Below are 18,677 nucleotides of genomic sequence, written 5' to 3' on the forward strand. Positions count from 1 at the left end.
TCAAACGCCATACACTGCAGCCTTACTACTAGTTGCCATTTAAGTCTTTGTAGATACAGAGACATGAAAGATAAATGGAGGCTGGATTAAAGAGATCTGACAGCATTTATACTGCTGAACTACAAGGCAATTATCTGGTGGAACTTTTCATTGCATAAAAGAGGGCTGTGTGCACCTCGGGACAGGCCTACTTTTCCATGTTCTTCTGTTTAAAGAAGAAACCCACCAGGGCCATTGCAAGCCAACGAAAATTTCCCAGGCATGGCACCACACTCTGTCCTCCACTGCCCTCCTGCTCTTTTCTTATTTTGTTCTCTGTTGAGGTTTCTGCATTTTCCAATTCACATAACAGCAACAATGGGCATGTGCTGCCATTCTGGGTACAAGAAAACAAGGACACAAAGACTCCATCCTTAAAAAGAACATCGGACAGCTTCTGCTTGCAGTGTAGGGCATGGAAGCCAAACACACTGCAAGCCCTTCCAACCTGGTTGTGCCTGCAGCAAGGCTCTTTGATCTCACTGCTCGCTGAATGCAGAGAAAGCAAAATCTTGTCTTTGCAAGCAGGCTTTTAAGCTGATTACTCTCCAGCCACGGCATCAGCTGGTCTTACCATTTTTAATATGGCCTCGGCTTGGTTCTGTGTAGCACAGATGATTTAATGAGTGTTTCCAGCTCTTGGGTTCATTAATCTAAACGTCTGATAAACCAAGCAGTCCCCTCTGCTCACTTTGGCAGATGTCTATTCTGATTGAAAAGATGCGTTTATCTAAATAGATGTGGTCTGCGAGCATTACACTGAATTCAGGAAAATGCCTCGTGCTTCAAAGAGCACCTCACAGCCAATTGCTCCCCAGCCCACAATCAGCCCTGTGCAAAAACCCAACTCCTTCTCTGAACCAACAAAATGGCATTTTGTGGATGTACTGATCAAGACAAGGAAAGGGCATTCATTCATGCAGGACTTGACATATCATACACTTGACTGAGCAGCAGTATTTTTTCAGCAGCTCCATCACCCACAAGCATGCCTGTACATCTGGGATGGCTTCTATTACCAAAACCCAATGACGCTTCCAGTGATGGGCAGAGAAGGTGCCCCTGCACCAAGGGAGATGTCCTGGCCAAAAACCACTTGCTGGGACGTCAATGCACAAACGTGCAATAGATGCCCCTATAATTACAGTTTTAAGCCCAAACATGTTTAACTTAGAGACAAACAGAGGAGATTAAGTTACTTAATTAAGGAAAAAGTCTTTTCCCTACTGCCATACAACCAGAAAATGCCCATCTGTGAATGCAAAGCTACATCCCCCTTCCCACCTGCCTGCCCCAGGTTGTACCAAGGGCCTGAGCCCCATGCACTCCCATGCACCAGCTCCACAAACCACGTCTGCCCTCTGTACTGCTTCAGTCTTCCAGTAGGTATAAAGGGAAATCCAACTGAAGGGAGAGGTACTGGGAGACAGAGCAAGAAGTGAGGGCTGCTCAGAGGTATCTCAGGGAGAGAGAAAGGCAGCAGCAGTACTTAGCCTTGCCCCATCCATCCAAGTGCAAACCTCCCACAGGGATTTGCAAGTGCTTCTTTGCCTATCTGCTTCCAGCACTGTAAATAGGTTCAGTGATACCACAAGAGGTAATGACCTCAAGTTGTGCTACGGGAGGTTCAGGTTGGGTATTAGGAAAAATTTCTTCTCATAAAGAGTGGTGAGGCAGTGGCACAGACTGCCCAGGGAGGTGGGGGAGTCACTGTCCCTGGAGGTGTCCAAGGAATGTGTGGATGTGGCACTGAGGGCCATGGTCACTGGGCATGGTGGGGGTGGGTTGGTGGCTGGAATAGATGATCTTAGTGGTTCTTTCCAACCTGAATGGTTCTGTGATTCTATTCCTTTGGTCAGCTTGAACAAGAATGGTTAAATATGAATAGGTAGGGTTGGTCCAGACTGACCTTCTGTGGGCATGAAGGCAAGCTGCAAGAATACATGACAGAGAAGCTAAACTCAGCACCTCAGGGACAGCTACGTAGGTTTTCTCTGCTGCAACTCCTCAAGCCTCTCTGGGGTTGATGGATGGCTTGAAGTTTTCCCATCAGTGCTATTTTTAGGACAAAACCAAGTCTGACCAATCTCTGGGTGTTGCAGCTAAGTGGTTGTGTCGTGTGTTTTGTTGAATTAAAGACTAAAAGCACTTTGGAGAAGTGATTATCTGAAATCAGTCAGTGGCTGGAGGCCCACCAGCAGCTGTCTGACCCAGGAGGCTCTGGTGGCTGCAGTACATGGGGTGCTTGGGGCCGGCAGAGCCGGCGTTTAGCAGCAAGGCTGAGGCTTTAAAAGGGCTGAGAGATAGCATGTGTTATTGTGGCTGCTCCGTGGGTTGTGCTGCTTCCAGGGAACTGTCAGCTTCAATTTGTGCCTCCCATTGAGGAGAAGAAAGATGCTCCCATACTTCGGGGCTAATCTGTCATTTCTTTTGTACTTGGCAGGGGTAAGAAGGAGAGGATCCCCTTGTAACATGAAAACAGAGCAGTAAAAGACAAATTTAAAGAAAAAAAAAAGGCAGACAGTTCTTGCGTCACACTTAGAGGACTTGCTGCTTACAGAGGCCACCGCGTGCAGAGCCTGGATACAAAGAGAGAGGCGAGGTTGGTGCTTGCAGCTGCCAAAAAGCAACTGTGGTTTGCCAAGGGACCGGCCCTGCTCTGGGGCAGCACGTCCCGGGCCGGGCACAGCTGCAGTAAAACCAGAGCAGTGCAGGGCACTGTGGGGAGCACACAAGTGGGGACCTGTATGCTCAGCCCTCCCCGAGGCACAGCTGTACAGGGAGGAGCTGGTGCATCCCCTTGCTTTTTATCGTTTCCAAAATCTGTCCATGGGCTGCCTGTCCCTGCTGCACGTAGCACAGGGACAGAGGCAGAGCAACCAGCCCTTTTTTGGAAACAGCAAACACTGCTCTCGCCTTCTCTGCCGCTTCTTCACAGCGGGTAGGTGGGGGCACTGCCTGCGAGTCACCTTGCTTCTGGCTGGGCTATAGAAGAACAGAGAAAAAGGCAGCTCTGGGGGTTCGTGAATGCACTGCAGTGGGGTTCAGGGCACGCTTTGTGCAGCAATCACCTTGAGTGTTTGCTCTGTAGTAAAATAGAATAGAGTTGATAAAATAAAATAGAGTTCATAAAATATCATAGAATCACAGAATAACTCAAGTTGGAAAGGACCCACAAGGATCACTGAGTCCAACTCCTGGCTCTATACATCTGAAAGCTAAACCTTGTATCTGATAGTGCTGTCCAAATGCTTCTTGAACTCCAGCCCTTGGGGCCGTGCCCACAGCCCTGTGCAGCCCGTTCCATGCCCACCGCCCTCTGGTGCAGCCCCTTTCCCTGACCCCCAGCTGCCCTCCCCTGACGCAGCTCCATGCCGTTCCTTCAGGCCCTGTCGCTGTCACACAGAGCAGAGCTCAGTGATTTCATACAGTTGAATGAAATGGCCACGCACCTTGAGAGCAGAGAGAGGCAGAGCACCTTTCTCATACAGGGATGCCAGGCACCCCTCGTGCACAAACCACAGACTTCTCCCATTACATTGCTCATTCTGTTACAGAGAAGCCCTAAGCCATAACTGCATTGTTATTCCAGAGAACAGGAAAGAGATATGGAAAAGCAAACTGTTCTGTTCCTTAAGCAGGAACCTGGAAATGCATTCTACCTGTTGCTCCTCAAAAGGAAAACCAAAACAAGCAAACAAACAAACAAAACTTCCTCATCCTACCAAGGAAGTGCTGCTTGGATGCTGAAATTTAAAGCAAGGTTATGGATGCTGAGATTTTCAGAGTCCACCCTGCGCAAGTGCTTGCTGTACTAATGGGAAGCACAAGCACCATCTTAAATTACTGTCCAAGTGATTTAGTCAGTGACTGAGAAAATGTTGTATTTATGGAAGAAAAGGTGGATGTGGTGCTTTGGGACTCATGCTGCCCTATATATACCCACCTGTGCCTACTGAGGCGTGGAAGCTGTGTGGGGTTATCTGTGCCACTGTGGCTATAGCAGACATCATCCCCCAACCTGGCTATGGCAACCTGGACCACATTACATCTTTTCCTGCTGTGTGACAAGCAAATGAAAGGGAATACCCCAGAGGAGCAGGGAAGGCAGCATGGGAATCTCACCCCTTACTCCAAACCCCATTGGGGTTATGCTCCAACCTTTTGTTTATTCAGAAGAGAGCAATGCTGGTGAAACCTAATTAGCTGCTGGGGAATGGTAGTGCTGCTGCTGGAGAACGCTCCTGCCTGGGGCTCTGACTGTGTGATTGCACCAGAGCAGTCACGAAGGTGAGCACGGCAGTGGGCACGGAGATCGGGCTGGGAACACATCGGACTCCTGACTGAGGGGATGGATGAAAAGGCGTGCAGGAGGAATGGTCACACATGCACACTGCCGCAAGCACACCGTTTCCAGAAAGCTTTGCAGAACTTTGAATGAGGGGCAGCAGGGTGCCCGGCTGCTCAGCAGTGGCAAGATCGGCCCCAGGATGAAGGCGACCTCTTGTAACCGGGGCAGACCCGGGAGCAGTGCCAGGCTGTGATGTGTTTGCATCAGCCCTTGGGAATGAGCCAGGGACCAAAAGGAGAACTTAAGAGGGTCTGAGCTCTCCTCAGCCGTAATACCATGGAAGCTCACTGGAAATAGAAAGACAGCACCCGAGGAAACGCCGAGACTCTATTTTAGGACGGAACCAAGAGCACTTCGTGAAAACACAACGGCAGCCATCCGCGCGGTTCTCCCTACCCTCTATGAGCACCCCGAGAATTTCACGTTATTCCCACGGCGAAACCCGCACACGCCCGCTCCCCTCCTCAAACGCCCAGCCCGCGCCCCCTCCGGCCTCGCAGCCCCGGGCTCGGCTCGGCCGCTCCGGAGGCGAAGCTCGGCGGATCCCGGCTCTCGACCCCCGATACCTGCAGCTGTCGCCGGCTCACAGCGCGCCCCGGGACATGGTTTGCCCGCTGCTTCCGCAGCCCCGGGCTCCTCGGACACAGCGGCTCTCCATCCTCGGAAAAATTCACAATAATAATTTAAAGAATTTTCTTGTTGCTGTTTTTAAAGAGGAGGGGTGCAGGCTGCCTCCTTTCACGCTGCCCGCTGCTCTGGCAGCCAGCGCAGCCGCCGCCGGCTTTTCCCCGCCGAGCTGCGGGAGGAGGAGGAAGAGAAGGAGGAGGCGCGGCGCTGCCCGCCCCCGCCGCGGTGAGGGCGGTGCGGGGCCCCGGCGCGTTCCTGATGCCGCTCGCGCAGCGGTGCACCTCTGTGTGAGAGGTCTGCGCGGCACCCGGGGCCAGCCCCGTACTTCTGACTTGCCCCATGCTATTTTTCTCGTGTTCTCTTAGCAAGAGGAGAGGGACGAGGAGTGGTCTCGTGTGGAGCCCTCTTGCTGTCCCGTCTGCTGCTGGCAGTAATGTACACAGGTCCAAAACTGAAATGTTGCGAGGGCAGGAGGTACAGAGGGAAGAACACACCAATGAACAGGACTGAGAATTTTTCCTTTCGGCCCTCTGTGCTGCATTTCAGGGGAAAGACAAAAATATAGGAATGCTGCATTGTCACAGAGATTGTAGGGTATTTCAATCATGGGATCATAGAACCATAGAATCATTCAGGATGGAAAAGACCACTGAGATGATCTAGTGCACCACCAGCCCACCCCCACCATGCCCACTGACCACATCTCTCAGTGCCACATCCACACGGTTCTTGAACACCTCCAGGGATGGTGACCCTACCACCTTCCTGGGCAGCCTGTGCCTCTGCCTCACTACACTTTCAGAGAAGTAATTTTTCCTAATATCCAATCATAGTATTTCCATTTCAGTCTTCCATCCAAAATATATACTCCACGTTGCTATAAGTGCATCTCCTCAGAGATAAGGTTCTGAACTGCTGGCCTTAGGACTTCATCCTTTCTCTTCCACAGCACTTTTTGTGCAGGGTTTTACTTCAGCCATCACCCAACAGCAGCACCCAACACCTATGCCCTATTGCCATAGGATTTGCTGTCCCTCCTCCAACAGTTCAAGCTGCTGCAGAGCCCTTCACCAAGCTCTTCCTATTTCTCTGAAATAGGTACTGATCCAACACCTTCTTTCACTGACTTTAAGCAAAATTCAAACCTGCGCCTCATGTGGATGGACCTTAACACCTCATTAGCATGTTTACTTGGTTTTTGTATTGAATGCAAATGGAAGAGGAAGAGGGAGAGGAAGAGGGACAAGGGGACCCTGGTGAGGTTGTGGGGTGGGTAAATTGGCACAGTTTGGGTGGAGCTCAAGAAGACCCTACTGGTACTCTCATTTATGCCTGGATCCTTTCCCACTTGGGTCGCATTCACCCTTCCAAATGCCGGTGTTGTCCGTGGAGCACACAGGATAACACTATGTGGAGAAGTTTGTGAAATGCTACTAAGAGTTTGGGTTCCAAAAAGCATTGTACTCAGAGAAAAAAAAAAAAAGCATCACCAAATAAAAGAAAATCCCAGCTGCCAATTCCAGCTGACCTACAATCTTCAGTAATTTCCATCAGTACTAATAAACATGTGGTATTTATATCGTATGCTGAAAACATACAGCACCCTGAAGCCTTTAGAAGTAGAAACAACAGAAAATGATTCCAGACTCTCTAAAAGCACGGGTGTTGAGGAGAAGTACAGAGGCTGCCACTGGCACCGTGGTGCTGTTGTAGGGTCTAGGGCATGTTTTTAGGGTCATGCCTGCAGGTCTCTGCCCGGACTATCTCCATGTGCTCCCCATGGATGTGAATGAGGAGGGCATGGAGGAGAAGTCGCTTTCTGGAAAAAAGCAGCTGCGTGTTTCGAGCTGTGGAATGTCAGGGGAAGAGGAGAGGGAATATTTGTGGCAATGCTGAAAGCTATAAATGTCTCATCATGCATACTTAATATGCTTTTGAGTCCATTTCAGCCTTTTAGGGGGTGGCAGCTCTAGCTGTGGAAGTCTAGTTAATTTGTTATAGGTTTTCAGTGCTGTCAGCTAATTGCAGCATCTGACTTCAACCTTGTGCCTCCCACAGTAGTTCCTGGCAATTACCCCGTGTGCTCCATGTTGCAAATTCCCTCTGGCCTCATCAGTCTTCTCTTTCAGAAGATTTTTTGAACCTAAGGTTGCAGATGTAAATGCCTCCCTCATGTGCAGCCTCCTCTTTCAAGGAAATGTTCTCTGTCCTATGCAAATACGTGTGCTGAGGGATGTGGGATCTGTTTCTCTATGTTTCTCAATACTGTTTTGCATAGCAAACGTGGAAGTCTAATTCCCTCCTGTCACTTCTAGCCCTACATGTGTTCCCACTTCCCTGCTCTCAGGGCTGCTGCTTGCCAAAGGGAAGGCTGAGCAGGTTTGAGAATGCTCTAGATAAAATCTTTGCTCCACACAGTCCTTCTGAGCACGCATTCATCATGACAGACATGCTTTTGAAAGGATCAGGTCAGTCATTCCACGTGTGTCTTGTTTTGCTAATTCAGTGGAAAATGCCAGAAAGCTCTGCTTCCCTCCATCATTAGGCCAGACCCGAAGCTGCCATTGTATTGTGGCCTTGGTCATGCTGCTACCCCCATAAATTATTCACTGGATTGCACTGTAATCTGCTGTTATGTTAAAAATAGGTCAACGCAAATGTCCTCAGTGCAATTTGCAAGTGACAACAACAAAACCGATTCTGGCTTTGTCTCTACAAGAGAGAGTGACCTCTGCAAAACAGCAATTGCCAGTTGTGCTGCACTTACATATCCCTGCTGGGCTTCCGTGCACCTTTACAAGTAGCACTTTCAGCAATGGCAGCCCCACGCTGTACTTGAGAGATCTAAGCCTGAGTTTTTCAATTACCTGTTGGGCTTCACAGGAGCACTCTGCTTTCTATTAGCCTTCGCTCTCAGGCCAGAGAGCAAATCATGCTTACCAAGGGAGAAATTAGGGTGTACCTAAATGCTATGCTACTCCCAGACACCTGGAAGGCTTCTTGCAAGGGCCGAGCAGGATTTTCTGGCTGATACATATCATAGAATCACTCAAAGGCTTGGGTAGAAAGGGCCCCCAAAGCCCACCCACCCCACCCCGTGCCGTGGGCAGGGCTGCCCCCCACCAGCTCAGCTGCCCACAGCCCCATCCAACCTGGCCTTGAGCCCCTCCAGGATGGGGCACCACAGCTTCTCTGGGCAGCTGTGCCAGCGCCTCACCGCCCTCTGAGTAATTAATTTCTTCCTGACATCTCACTTAAATCTCCCGTTTGAGTTGAAAACCATTGCCCCCTGTCCTGTCACTACACTCCCCAATAAGGAATCCTTTCTTTTCTCTTCTGTAGTCCCTGTTAGGTGCTGGCTCCCCAGAACAGCCGAGCAAAGCAGTCGCCTTCAGGCCCACTGCCACCATCCTCTACAGAAACTTGGAAAGATGGAGGCTTTTGGGGAATCTCTCCCCTCATCAAATTCTCTGATGGAGGACCCTGTGAGGACCACAGTGAGAGTGTGCGGTATCCTTGTACCTTCCCTGTTGTACCACAGGGACACATGTCTGTCATGCAGATAGACATCCCAGTCCTGGCTGACTTCAGACACCTGGAATATGGGGACTGGGGTTGGCAGACAGCTCAGTGGCGGTGCTCAGCACAGCGTGCAGACAACAATTTGCATGGGTGTCTCTCATCAGCACATTTGTGTAAGCAAGAGGCTAAGGAAGTGGCCACTAGACGGTGGCCTGGGGCCCTGGATGTCTGAGGTAGATTAGGCCTGCCCCAGCCTTCGTGGAAGACTATTTGTATGTTTTTTCCAACTGTAACTCCTTGCTGTGTTTCTGTGGAAGTCTCTTCCCATTCGTATGGGAGGGAGAGCCTGGGTGCATTTCCACCTCATGGACAGACATCCATATGAGATTCCTGCAGCAGGTGGCTTGCCCAGGAAGGCTCCCCTGGGAACACAGGTAGCAAACCTGGGACCTCAGTCCAAAAAGGAAGTGAGTGATCAAGTTTGAGAGCAGAAAGCAAGACAGGTGCTTCCACTTGGAAAGGCCTTTATTGGAGAGCTAAAAGCCAAAGACCTGATGCTGATTAGAAGCAACCTGGGCAGGGCAGGCCATGTACAAATTCACCTTTTTTCTCAGCTAAACATGCAGCTCCTCGAGTTGGTTACTCCATTCCCATATTTCTACCTTCTCTGTCAGATGGAGCTGCTTGGTACATTTGACCTGTGCTCACTGCCCTCCTGCACCACTTGTTGCTCACCTTCTGCAGTCTGTTGATACTCACTTGTTTTTCTGCTCACACCCTCTAACCACTGTGCAACCATTTCCCCCCTTGTACTTCCCGTCACTGTGTGGCTGCTCCACCCTCAGTTTCCCCATTTTACTTTCTTCTTCACATCCCTTTTGCAGCTCTCACAGCACTTTACAGGAAATACAAAGGTCACTTCAGCCGATGTTCTGCAGTGATTCAGGAAAAGATTCGATCTCCCAGGACCTCTGGTCAGATGCTCAGCTCAGCTAGGTCTTTGGGAATGACTGATGCATACACAAGGCAGTGGATGTGCCTTGTGGCAGTGGAAATCTTGACAAGCCTAAACCCTATCTGCCCTCACATACCTGCCCTAGAGAAGCAGGAGAAAGGAGCCACTGACCATACTGTTTTTCCCCCCAGAACTGTCTCTCTTCATAGTCAAGCCAGTGGGCAGCAGCCCCTCTCCCAGGCAGGTTTCGGTGGCCATGGCAAGGAGCAGAGGGGTTGGAGGGAGCAGCACATTCCAGTTCCTCAGCCTGCTTAGCAACCAGGGCTGGCTGAGTTGTTCTTGTGCACACCGAGTGTGTGGATGGCATGTCTATTGCTGCAGTTCTATCCTAAGCTTTGTCCCTTGTTGTTTTCAAAATGTATCCCTAGTTTGCTAATTTAAGTTGCATGGAGATCTGCTGGGAATTCATTTTGCTTTCCTGAATAGCTGAAAGTCAGAAAAGCAATGCAATGATCAAAGCCACTGTAGTGATTAGAGAACGAAAGGTATGATGGTGTCAGGCAGCTTTTTAGGAGCGTGGCTGTCAGACAGCCTCCTCTGCACTGAGCTGAGCCCTTGCTGCTGGATGACCTCGAAACCTGGCTCCCACATTGCCCAGAGGGCTGAGGAGAGTGGGGAGCTCCTGAGGGGAATGAAGTGTGGGCCCACAGGTCAGGTGCCTCCTCAGGACAGGAGCAGGAGCGCCTTATCAGATTTGTCTCCAGGATTCATCCCTGTGGACAGAAGCCTTCCTGTTGGGATCATCTTGAATCTTTAAGCCCTCTCTTGGCTCCTTCCTGCTTCCTGGTTCCTGAGTGCTGCCTGCCCCAATCCTCACCGTGTATTTCTGCAGCAGGCTGGACTCCTGCTATGTTTGGGTGTCTCTTTGGGATGGATGATAATGTCCACTTCCAAAACCTGCTGGTTTCAGCAGGACTACAGTTGAAATGTGGGCCAACCACATCCAGACTGCCTGGAACTGTCTGGGCCAGCCCTATCCATGCTCACCTTATGTTACCAAGAAGGTACCAGACCCGGAAGGTCACGATGGACAGTTGTTGCATGGGGTGAGGCACTGTGGGGTTGGAAGAGACCTTTGGAGATCATCAAGTCCGACTCCATGCTAAAACAGGTTCCTAATATGATGGTTTCATTCCAGAAACCTGAGAGGAGTCCCCTGGTGCAGAGGCTCTGGGCAGTTTCCATCCTCAGCATAAAAGCAGAGTTGCCTGGAGATCTCTTCCAGCCAGACAGCAGCACGTTGACCAGGTCCCCAGCGCGAGATACATCCAAGATACCCCACAGCCCTCTTCCTCATTGCCGCATATTTCTGTGGCTTAAATATAGCCTATATAAAACAAGTGCAGCGCATATGAAATGCCATTCGGGGGAGCGCGCTGAACATGCTGCCTGAGTAACATAAGGAGCCCAGAGAGCATCTGCCAAATATTTGGGCTGAGATGCCGAAGAAGAGAGGGGTCCTCAGTGCTGACTAGGCCCTCAGGCTGGTGCTGTGAGCATCTCTAAGGGGTATTTCTTGGGGAGGAGGCAGGCTGCCCATGAACCAGCCAGCCCTGCAGCTGCAGGAGCTGCCTTCCCAGGGGTGTGACATGGCAATGCAATGGGGTTACACGACACCAGGGAAACGAGGCCAGTTTTTGAGCATCTGACCCTGGTAGTATATTCAGCGCAGTGCTTTTTGAAGCGATTAATGACAACAGCTTGGCACCGATCAGTGGCTGATGTTGCTGATTAAGCTAACTCTTCTTTGGCTCCTGGCCGGCAGCAGGAATAGAAAGGGCAGGAAGCTCCCTAGAGTGGCAGGAGAGGGAAAGCAGCTCAGGACCTTCCCAGCTGCCTGCTTTTCCGTGGGAAAACTGAAAAAAAAATGATGGCCACCCAGCTCCAGAGCTGTGCTCAGTCATGCTGGAGGTTCGGCTTCTTCAGCTTCATTTGCAGTGGGATTCCAGAGATGCGATCTAGCACCAAATCCATGTCCACTCATAAAATCTTTCATGCAGGTTGCTCCTGGGAAGGAAATCTGTCAGATGCGTGTGAATGCCACATGTCATGGCTTGATCACCAGAGCTGACATAACAAAAGCTCTGCTAACTGTTCTGTTTATAAATAAGGCAGCTCCTCCAGATGCCACCACAGAAGTCAGCAGTTCCCTAGAGGAACAGGCTGTGCTCTGCACATCATCTCCATTAGGAAGCTGCAGTGAGCTCTGGTTTGCTGATTTATGAAGCAGTAAAAGATCTCATCTGCTTTGTGCTACCTTTGTTAGCTCCATGGCATCACCTGGGTCCTCTCTTATTTTTTTCCTTTTTCTTTCCAAGTAAGAAAATTTAGGTTTGCTCCCTGGAGGCTGTGTGTCAAACCACACTCACATGATGAAACAGGAGGTGTTGCAAGCATTTGTGTGCAATGCCACTTGCACCTTGGGCAGGCATAAGCATTTAGGGAAGTTGAGGGCTTTGCTTCCCAGGGCGGTCATTTCACTGAAAGTCCCGCCTCAAGGAGAGGCTTCAGTATTTGGAGCTGGGTTATTTTTAGTGTCTCCTTCTCTGTAAGGTAGGTTGCTATTTGTTAGAGGAAAGCTCCCTCTCAATTTTTGCCTATCCATCTTTTTTACTTTTTGAGCTCCAGGCATAATTTTCAAGTTCCAGCTCTGAATTTTCCAATTCTGGGCTCCTTGCACTTAAACCAGAGTGAGCCAGCATTATCCCCCACACCTGTAAGTAAAACAGCACAGGCCTTGCACTCAGCATTTCCTGGCAAAGCTGCTCCACCTGTTGCCCAGCCATCAGGTGCAGGGGGCTTACAGTGGCTGTGCACACAGTGTCTGCTCTTTTGCACCCTTAGCAGAAGGTCTGTTGCTGCAGTTGTACCTCCCACCCATCAGAAGGGCTGTTTTTGAAGTAACAGTCACAAAAAGACTCCCATTCAAACCATTTCACTGTTCTTAAGTGGCAGGTCCAAGGTTTGGCAGTGCTGCTCCGAATTCTGTGGAGCATGACAGCACCCCTCACCACACTGTGACAATAAGGCTGCAGTAACAGAGGGGTTGCTAAGAGGAAGAGGGAGGTGATTGTTCCCCTCTACTCTGCCCTTGTGAGGCCCCATCTGGAGTACTGTGTTCAGACCTGGGACCCCCAACACAAGAAAGACATGGAATTGTTGGAGTAGGTCCAAAGGAGGGCCACAAAGATGCTCAGAGGGCTGGAGCACCTCTCCTATGAAGACAGGCTGAGGGAGTTGGGCTTGTTCAGTCTGGAGGAGGCTCCAGGAAGTCTTAATTGTGAACTTCCAATGCTTAAAGGAATCTTATAAACAAAAGAGAAATCAACGTTTTACATGGGTAGACAGTGATAGGCCAAGGGAGAACAGCTTAAAACGAAAAAAAGGGAGATTTAGTCAGGGAAATTTTTCACTGAGAGAGCGGTGAGGCGCTGGCACAGCTGCCCAGAGAAGCTGTGGTGCCCCATCCTGGAGTCACTCAAGGCCAGGTTGGATGGGGCTGTGGGCAGCTGAGCTGCTGGGGGGCAGCCCTGCCCACGGCACGGGGTGGGGTGGGTGGGCTCTGGGGTCCCTTCCAACCCAAACCATTCTGTGACTCAGTGTTTCTATGATAAAGTCCTATCCTCAGGAAACCATCCCACTACCAGCATTGCAGTGCTCCAGCAACATTGCCAAGTGCTTGGCTGCTCCATCCTATCCCCTTAACTCATGTCATCATGCTGTTTTCTCTGTTTTTCTCTCTCATTTTCACTCACAGCCTTTACCCTCATGCTTCCTGATGGGCTGTGTTGTGGTGTTACGCCCTCAGCACACCAGCCTCAGACTTTTGTTTTCAGCACAGAGAGGCGGAAGCATTCCGCATGCAGCGAGCTGTGCCTTGCATCACTAAGCGGGGAAGCTGTTTATTCTGTCAGCCCACCCCAGCCAGGCCACATTCATTTTGTGGCTTTAAGAAAGGGGCTGGATGACAAAAAAAAAGTTGTGTTTTACAGGATTCTGTAAGAGGGCTATCCAAAAACAGGAACAAAAAAGTGGGAAGGAGGGCACTTCAGCTTCAGGCTTTGGTGAGATGCTGGTTTGGAGAGCCTAGAAAGTCGCCTGAGCACCAACACCTGCAGTCTCTGACTGGCTAGTTGCTTCCTTTTCTGTGAGAACTGGTTAAATGCCATTTGTTTATTATTTGACCTGTTTTTTTCCCTCACTGCTGTTATTATTAGTGATCTAGAAATATTGCAGACAAACAGAAGCCAAACAATCTGCCTTCAAGACGTGGAGAAAGGGAAAAAAAGATCAAAGATTTTCAATTAAAATACAGGGAGACAACAAAGGACAATATGCCCCTGATTCCAGTTATTTTTAAATTCCAGGCCTGATCATCTCTGCGGCAACACCCCATTAAAAATAGGACTCCAGCTGCTCCAGGACAGCTGTGGGATTTCCGGGGTGGTGATGGGCATCCCACACAGCCCTTTGCTCCGGATCAGCTTGGACCTACCCACACAGCCCACAGACCCAACCCTGAACAGCAGCTGTGCAGTGCAGGGGATCCAAGCAGTCTGCATAGATAAGAGCAAGAACAGCTGCCCCATGCTGTGCAGCCGCCTTGCAACTCTGCCCTCATCTGGCCTGAACAGGTCTGTCCGTGTTCTTGGAGAAATGTTCTTAAAGCCAAATTTATAGGCCAAACACCTCTTATTAAAATCCATCTATCTGGTTCAAGTAAACACTGTTGCCTTGGTGATGAGGAATTGGGACTTTTCCTTCCTCTGCACTGCAGTGAGTGTGCCACAAGCCTGTTCCATTGTGGGCATGGGAGATAAGCTAGAAGGGCTGGTGGGAGCTGCAGGACAACCATCCATTGTCCCCCAGTAGTCATGCTGGGGGTGCAAGACTGCTTGTCTTTGCTAAAGGCTTCCCATGTGCTGGATGCTCAGCATGTTGGGAGGTAGACATCTCAGACACAGTTTGGGGTGAAAATATACGAAAAATTATATCTCTGAGGTACACACCTGCTGGAACATGGCACCGCTGTGCACATGGGAACAACTTTAGTGGATGCAGCTTGTTCAAAATAGCAGCAGTTTTATGTTCTCCATGGGCTGTGAAGTAGCTGGCTCTCACTGAAGAGGCATGGAAAGGAGTGTGGCCCCATAGACAGTGGGCTAGCTGTGGCACCAGTCTTGTGTGGCTTTAGATATGGTGCCTGAGAGGTACTTCCAAGGCAAGTGTAATGTCTTGCTTTGTTTTAGGGGAGAGAAAGGTTGCTTAACCTGAACTGTTACTAAATGAAGAACATGTCTCAACTTCAGGGAACTCTGAGTTAATCATAGAATAATAGAATGCTTAGTTTTAGAAGGGACCTTTAAGACCACCTAGTTCCAACCGCCCTGATATAGGCAGGGACACTTCCCTATAGATCGGGTTGCTCAAGGTCCCATCCAGTCTGACCTCCAATACTTCCAGGGAGGGGAATTCGCAGTCCTCTGTCAGTGATGGAGTGAAAGCCTGGCAGTACGTCCTGACCTCCTCGAGGAATAGCTGACGTAGGAGTAATATAAGCAAAATTAAAAGAGATGGAATACAACCAGCAGCACTAATTAGGGTTTTATTGAAAAGAATTGTTTTGGTACTAGACTTGGACTTCTGTGAGAAATAGTACTTGGTACTGCATGAGAGCTTGACTAAGAAACTTGAAATGATCTAGGTCAGTTTGGGGTGTGCTGGATGGATTCAAAGCAAGTCTGAGAGATAGACGTAAACCAGCTGAGAAGTCATCAAGGATGCCTGCACAGATTGGTTTTATCCTTGTGGGATTTAACTCTCTTAATTCCCAAGATCTGGCTGTGACCATATCCTGAAGGCTCTATGTCTGAGGAAGTAGTAAATAACCGTGACCAAAGATTACTGGGAGAGTGAGCTGATTCATCTGGGTTTAGGATGGGCATATCTGCAGGTGAAGGATGTGGGCCATGATTATGGAATAGCGTTGATGATATTCTCAAATTTTGATGCTGAATGTGTTGAAGATTGTAGAGGAAAATCTTACGAGGAGTATATCCTCATGTGATGCTGGGGCCTGAAAGGATTCAACCAGTCCTCGTATATATTAACTGATCCTTGAAGCAATCCTGATAGATTGCATACACAAGTATGAGCAGCAAATCATCTAACTTCTGGATTTATCCCTGGTGTAACAGGGAGAATCTGCTCCATGCTCATGTCTACATCTCCAAGATATTGGTCCCAGAAAGATCCATGAAAATGCCCAAAAGCCTTAAAACTCACACCTTATACAGAAAGAGCCATTGACAACGGTCTGTTTGACAAGGGTAAGAGTGGTGTGAGTACAATCTGTGGGCAGTTATATGAGGCACACACCTACAGCATGAGTGAGTTGTTTGCTGTCCTGGGCAACAAACTCCAAAACCAAGACAAATTAGCACCAAAAGTAAAATGCAGCTTTTTTAAACTAACTAATCTCTGGGATAACTTAGATAGTAATCAATCTCTGGGATAACTTTAGAAGTTGCATGGCAGCTCTGCCATCACCTATTTCTGTATCATGCTGGATGTTAAAAAAAGAAAAAAGGAAAGGAGAACAAAACAAGCCCACACCCTCAGAGCTCTGGTTTGAAAGTTCCAGCTCAGCAGCTGCCAAATGACTCCAGCTGGCCCAAAAACCCACAGCCAGGTTTTAGCTGGTACGTGCTCTCTACAGTTTGGGGTTTCAGGTGTCGTAGTGGTGCTGGCTCTGCCCGACATTCCCTGTGAGGTACCAGGGAGGGTGCACCCAGCCCCCAGCCACCAGATTTAGCAAGCCTCTGACAGAAATAGATTTCTTGTGTAGTTACACAGCAGTAGAGTTTTAATTTCCAGTCTCAGCCTAAGCAAGCATGAGAGCACAGGTGTTGGCTCAGCACCTTGCAGGATTAACACAGTTAGAGAAGTTCGTTTGCTGAGCTGGGCTCTTCCAAACCTTATCAGGGAGGTCGGACATCTTAATCTTATAAGAAAAGCAGGTCTGCCCCAATATGGGTGGACTTACATGGTCTTGAGAGCTCAGCAGGAGCACCGCAAAGCACAGCAGCACCAGCAGATCCACCAGAGGTTTTGTCAAGCACAGGTCTGCTTCTGTGTACAGGCTATCTTTGCCATTGCCCATTTTTTTCCCCCACACCCTGTAATTGAAACTGCTGTTGCACCTCTCTTTGCCAATCCTAACCAGCCAAAAATACATTTACCTGCTAACCTGCTCAGGAGAACAAAGAGAAGGATGAAGGCAAGGGTGAATGCTGTGCCCTATTAACATGGGGCTTCCAGTTGTAAGTCTGGGAGCCAGCATCCTGCTGTGAGCTGCATGTGGATGGAGTGGAAGATGTGGGCACCAGCCCCTAAGCCAAAGAGTGATTCAGGTTGGAAGAGACCTCTTGCTCCCAGCAAGGTCACACAGAGGTTCTAAGAATGTCCCTGCCCTAGAAAAGGCAGCCTCCTCTAGCTAATGCTCTTGCTAGCTGTGCTGGATGGCTCTGCCAGAATCAACATAGCTGGGAGGCTCAAAAGGACTTCTCAAGAACTGTATCTTTCCTGATACAAATATCAAATACATTCTTCTCTTCCCCTCCTACCCTGCTGGTTAAGAACATCAGCTACAGACTTCAGAAACAGCAGCAACACCCACCTAAATCCCGTCACAAAAACCCGCATGGAATAGGAACAGGTTGCTGATCATTGCAAGAGGCAGTCTCCCCTGTACGAGGGTGAGCTGTGGGCACGCGGTTCCCAGCACAGGCTGATCTGTCCCGGGGGTGCCAGCTCCTCCCTGGGCCGTTGGGATTTTTGCCCAAATGCAAATGCTCCGACCTCTCCTTTCTGCAAATCCTTTGCCCCTCTGAGCCAGAACTATGACACAGGGCAAGGAGCCGGGTCATATATACGTGAGAAATGTATCTGAGCACAGACAGTACATCACTGAAGTTGCTTTCTTTTCTGGGCTGATGCCTTTCAGTGAGGCTCGGATAACTTGATTTGGCACCATTCACTGCTAAGTTTTCCATACCAACCGCAGCTGAGCTTTGTTTAAATGAGGTTTGCTGAAGCAGTGCTGCAAGTGAGTTTAAAGGGTCACAGTCCCTGGAGCTGGTCCAGGCAGCTCTTTGTGCCTCCAGCTCCCTTGGAAACTGCTTAGGGCTGGGAGATTTGCATGAGCCATATCCCCCAGCCTTGCTCAAGTGCAAATGGGAGCAAGGCACAAATTACAACCTGTGGGCCCTCCAGTTGTCAGGATGAGAAAGTACAGTACCAACTCTACCCTGGGCTGCAGAGTCTGGAGAGGAGGAGGCTAATTTTGCAGAGACTATTTAGGTAGCCTATTGCCTTCAGCCCCTGTGGGCAGCCCCTAATGCTTTAAGGGCAGCTGCACGTGTGGCAATGAATGGCAAATGTGCAGCTTTGCAGCTGTTGAAGAAAACACGCTTGGTGTGTCCACCCAGCTTTCTTCTTCTGCAATAAGCTCCTTGCTGAGGAAGCAAGCTGCTGAGCAGTGCTTTATTGTGTCTGGGGTTGATTTTGTTCCCTATTCTCTCAGGGAAAAGAAAGCCTGATTACCCTGACACTTTGGATTCAGCAGAGAACTTCAGATTTATCCGAGAAATACCACCCAAGCTAGGACTGCCTTTAGTCTGTGCAGGAGAATGATCAGTTGAATAAAAGATGACTTTACCTTCCTCAAAGGCATCATCTTCTTCCCCAGATGCAACCGGGTCTTCTTGGGTGTGCTGCATCGTGGTGAGGGTGCAGCTCAGGGCAGCAGCCAGAACTGAATGCTCACACCAGTTCCTACACTAAGAGAGACTATTTCCTCTCACTGGTTTCCTAAACATCGTGCTTGCAACAGCTTCCGCTTCTGCCTTTGTGAAAGCAGACTCATTCATACAAATAGTGAGAACTATTGGTGATAGGTGGACGGTTGGACTGGATGATGTTTTAGGTCTTTTCCAGCCTTGGTGATTCTATCATTCTATTTCTATGAAATAATGATCCACAGTCTTACTGTTGGCCTTGGGAGCAGCTTTGAGTTGTGCAGAGGAGGGGAGAGGAGGGAATAGAAGGGGAGAGGAGAGATCA

The 18,677-nt window shown here is 49.4% G+C and overlaps 1 protein-coding gene across 1 annotated transcript in view; it reads right to left on the bottom strand.

Moving 5' to 3' along the window:
* The window catches only part of RIPOR2 (RHO family interacting cell polarization regulator 2), a 58,205-nt gene extending 39,825 nt beyond the window's left edge, over nt 1–18,380 (bottom strand). Inside the window, 1 exon segment of the mRNA XM_042836331.1 lies at nt 18,274–18,380. Within this exon segment, the coding sequence (XP_042692265.1) occupies nt 18,274–18,334 (61 nt within the window). The 5' untranslated portion in view covers nt 18,335–18,380.
* Nucleotides 18,381–18,677: the final 297 nt, after the last annotated feature.

This window comes from Centrocercus urophasianus, unplaced genomic scaffold (genome assembly GCF_019232065.1).
Source record: "Centrocercus urophasianus isolate 14NV4802_14NV808 unplaced genomic scaffold, USGS_Curo_1.0 seq_11, whole genome shotgun sequence".
Lineage (NCBI taxonomy): Eukaryota > Metazoa > Chordata > Aves > Galliformes > Phasianidae > Centrocercus > Centrocercus urophasianus.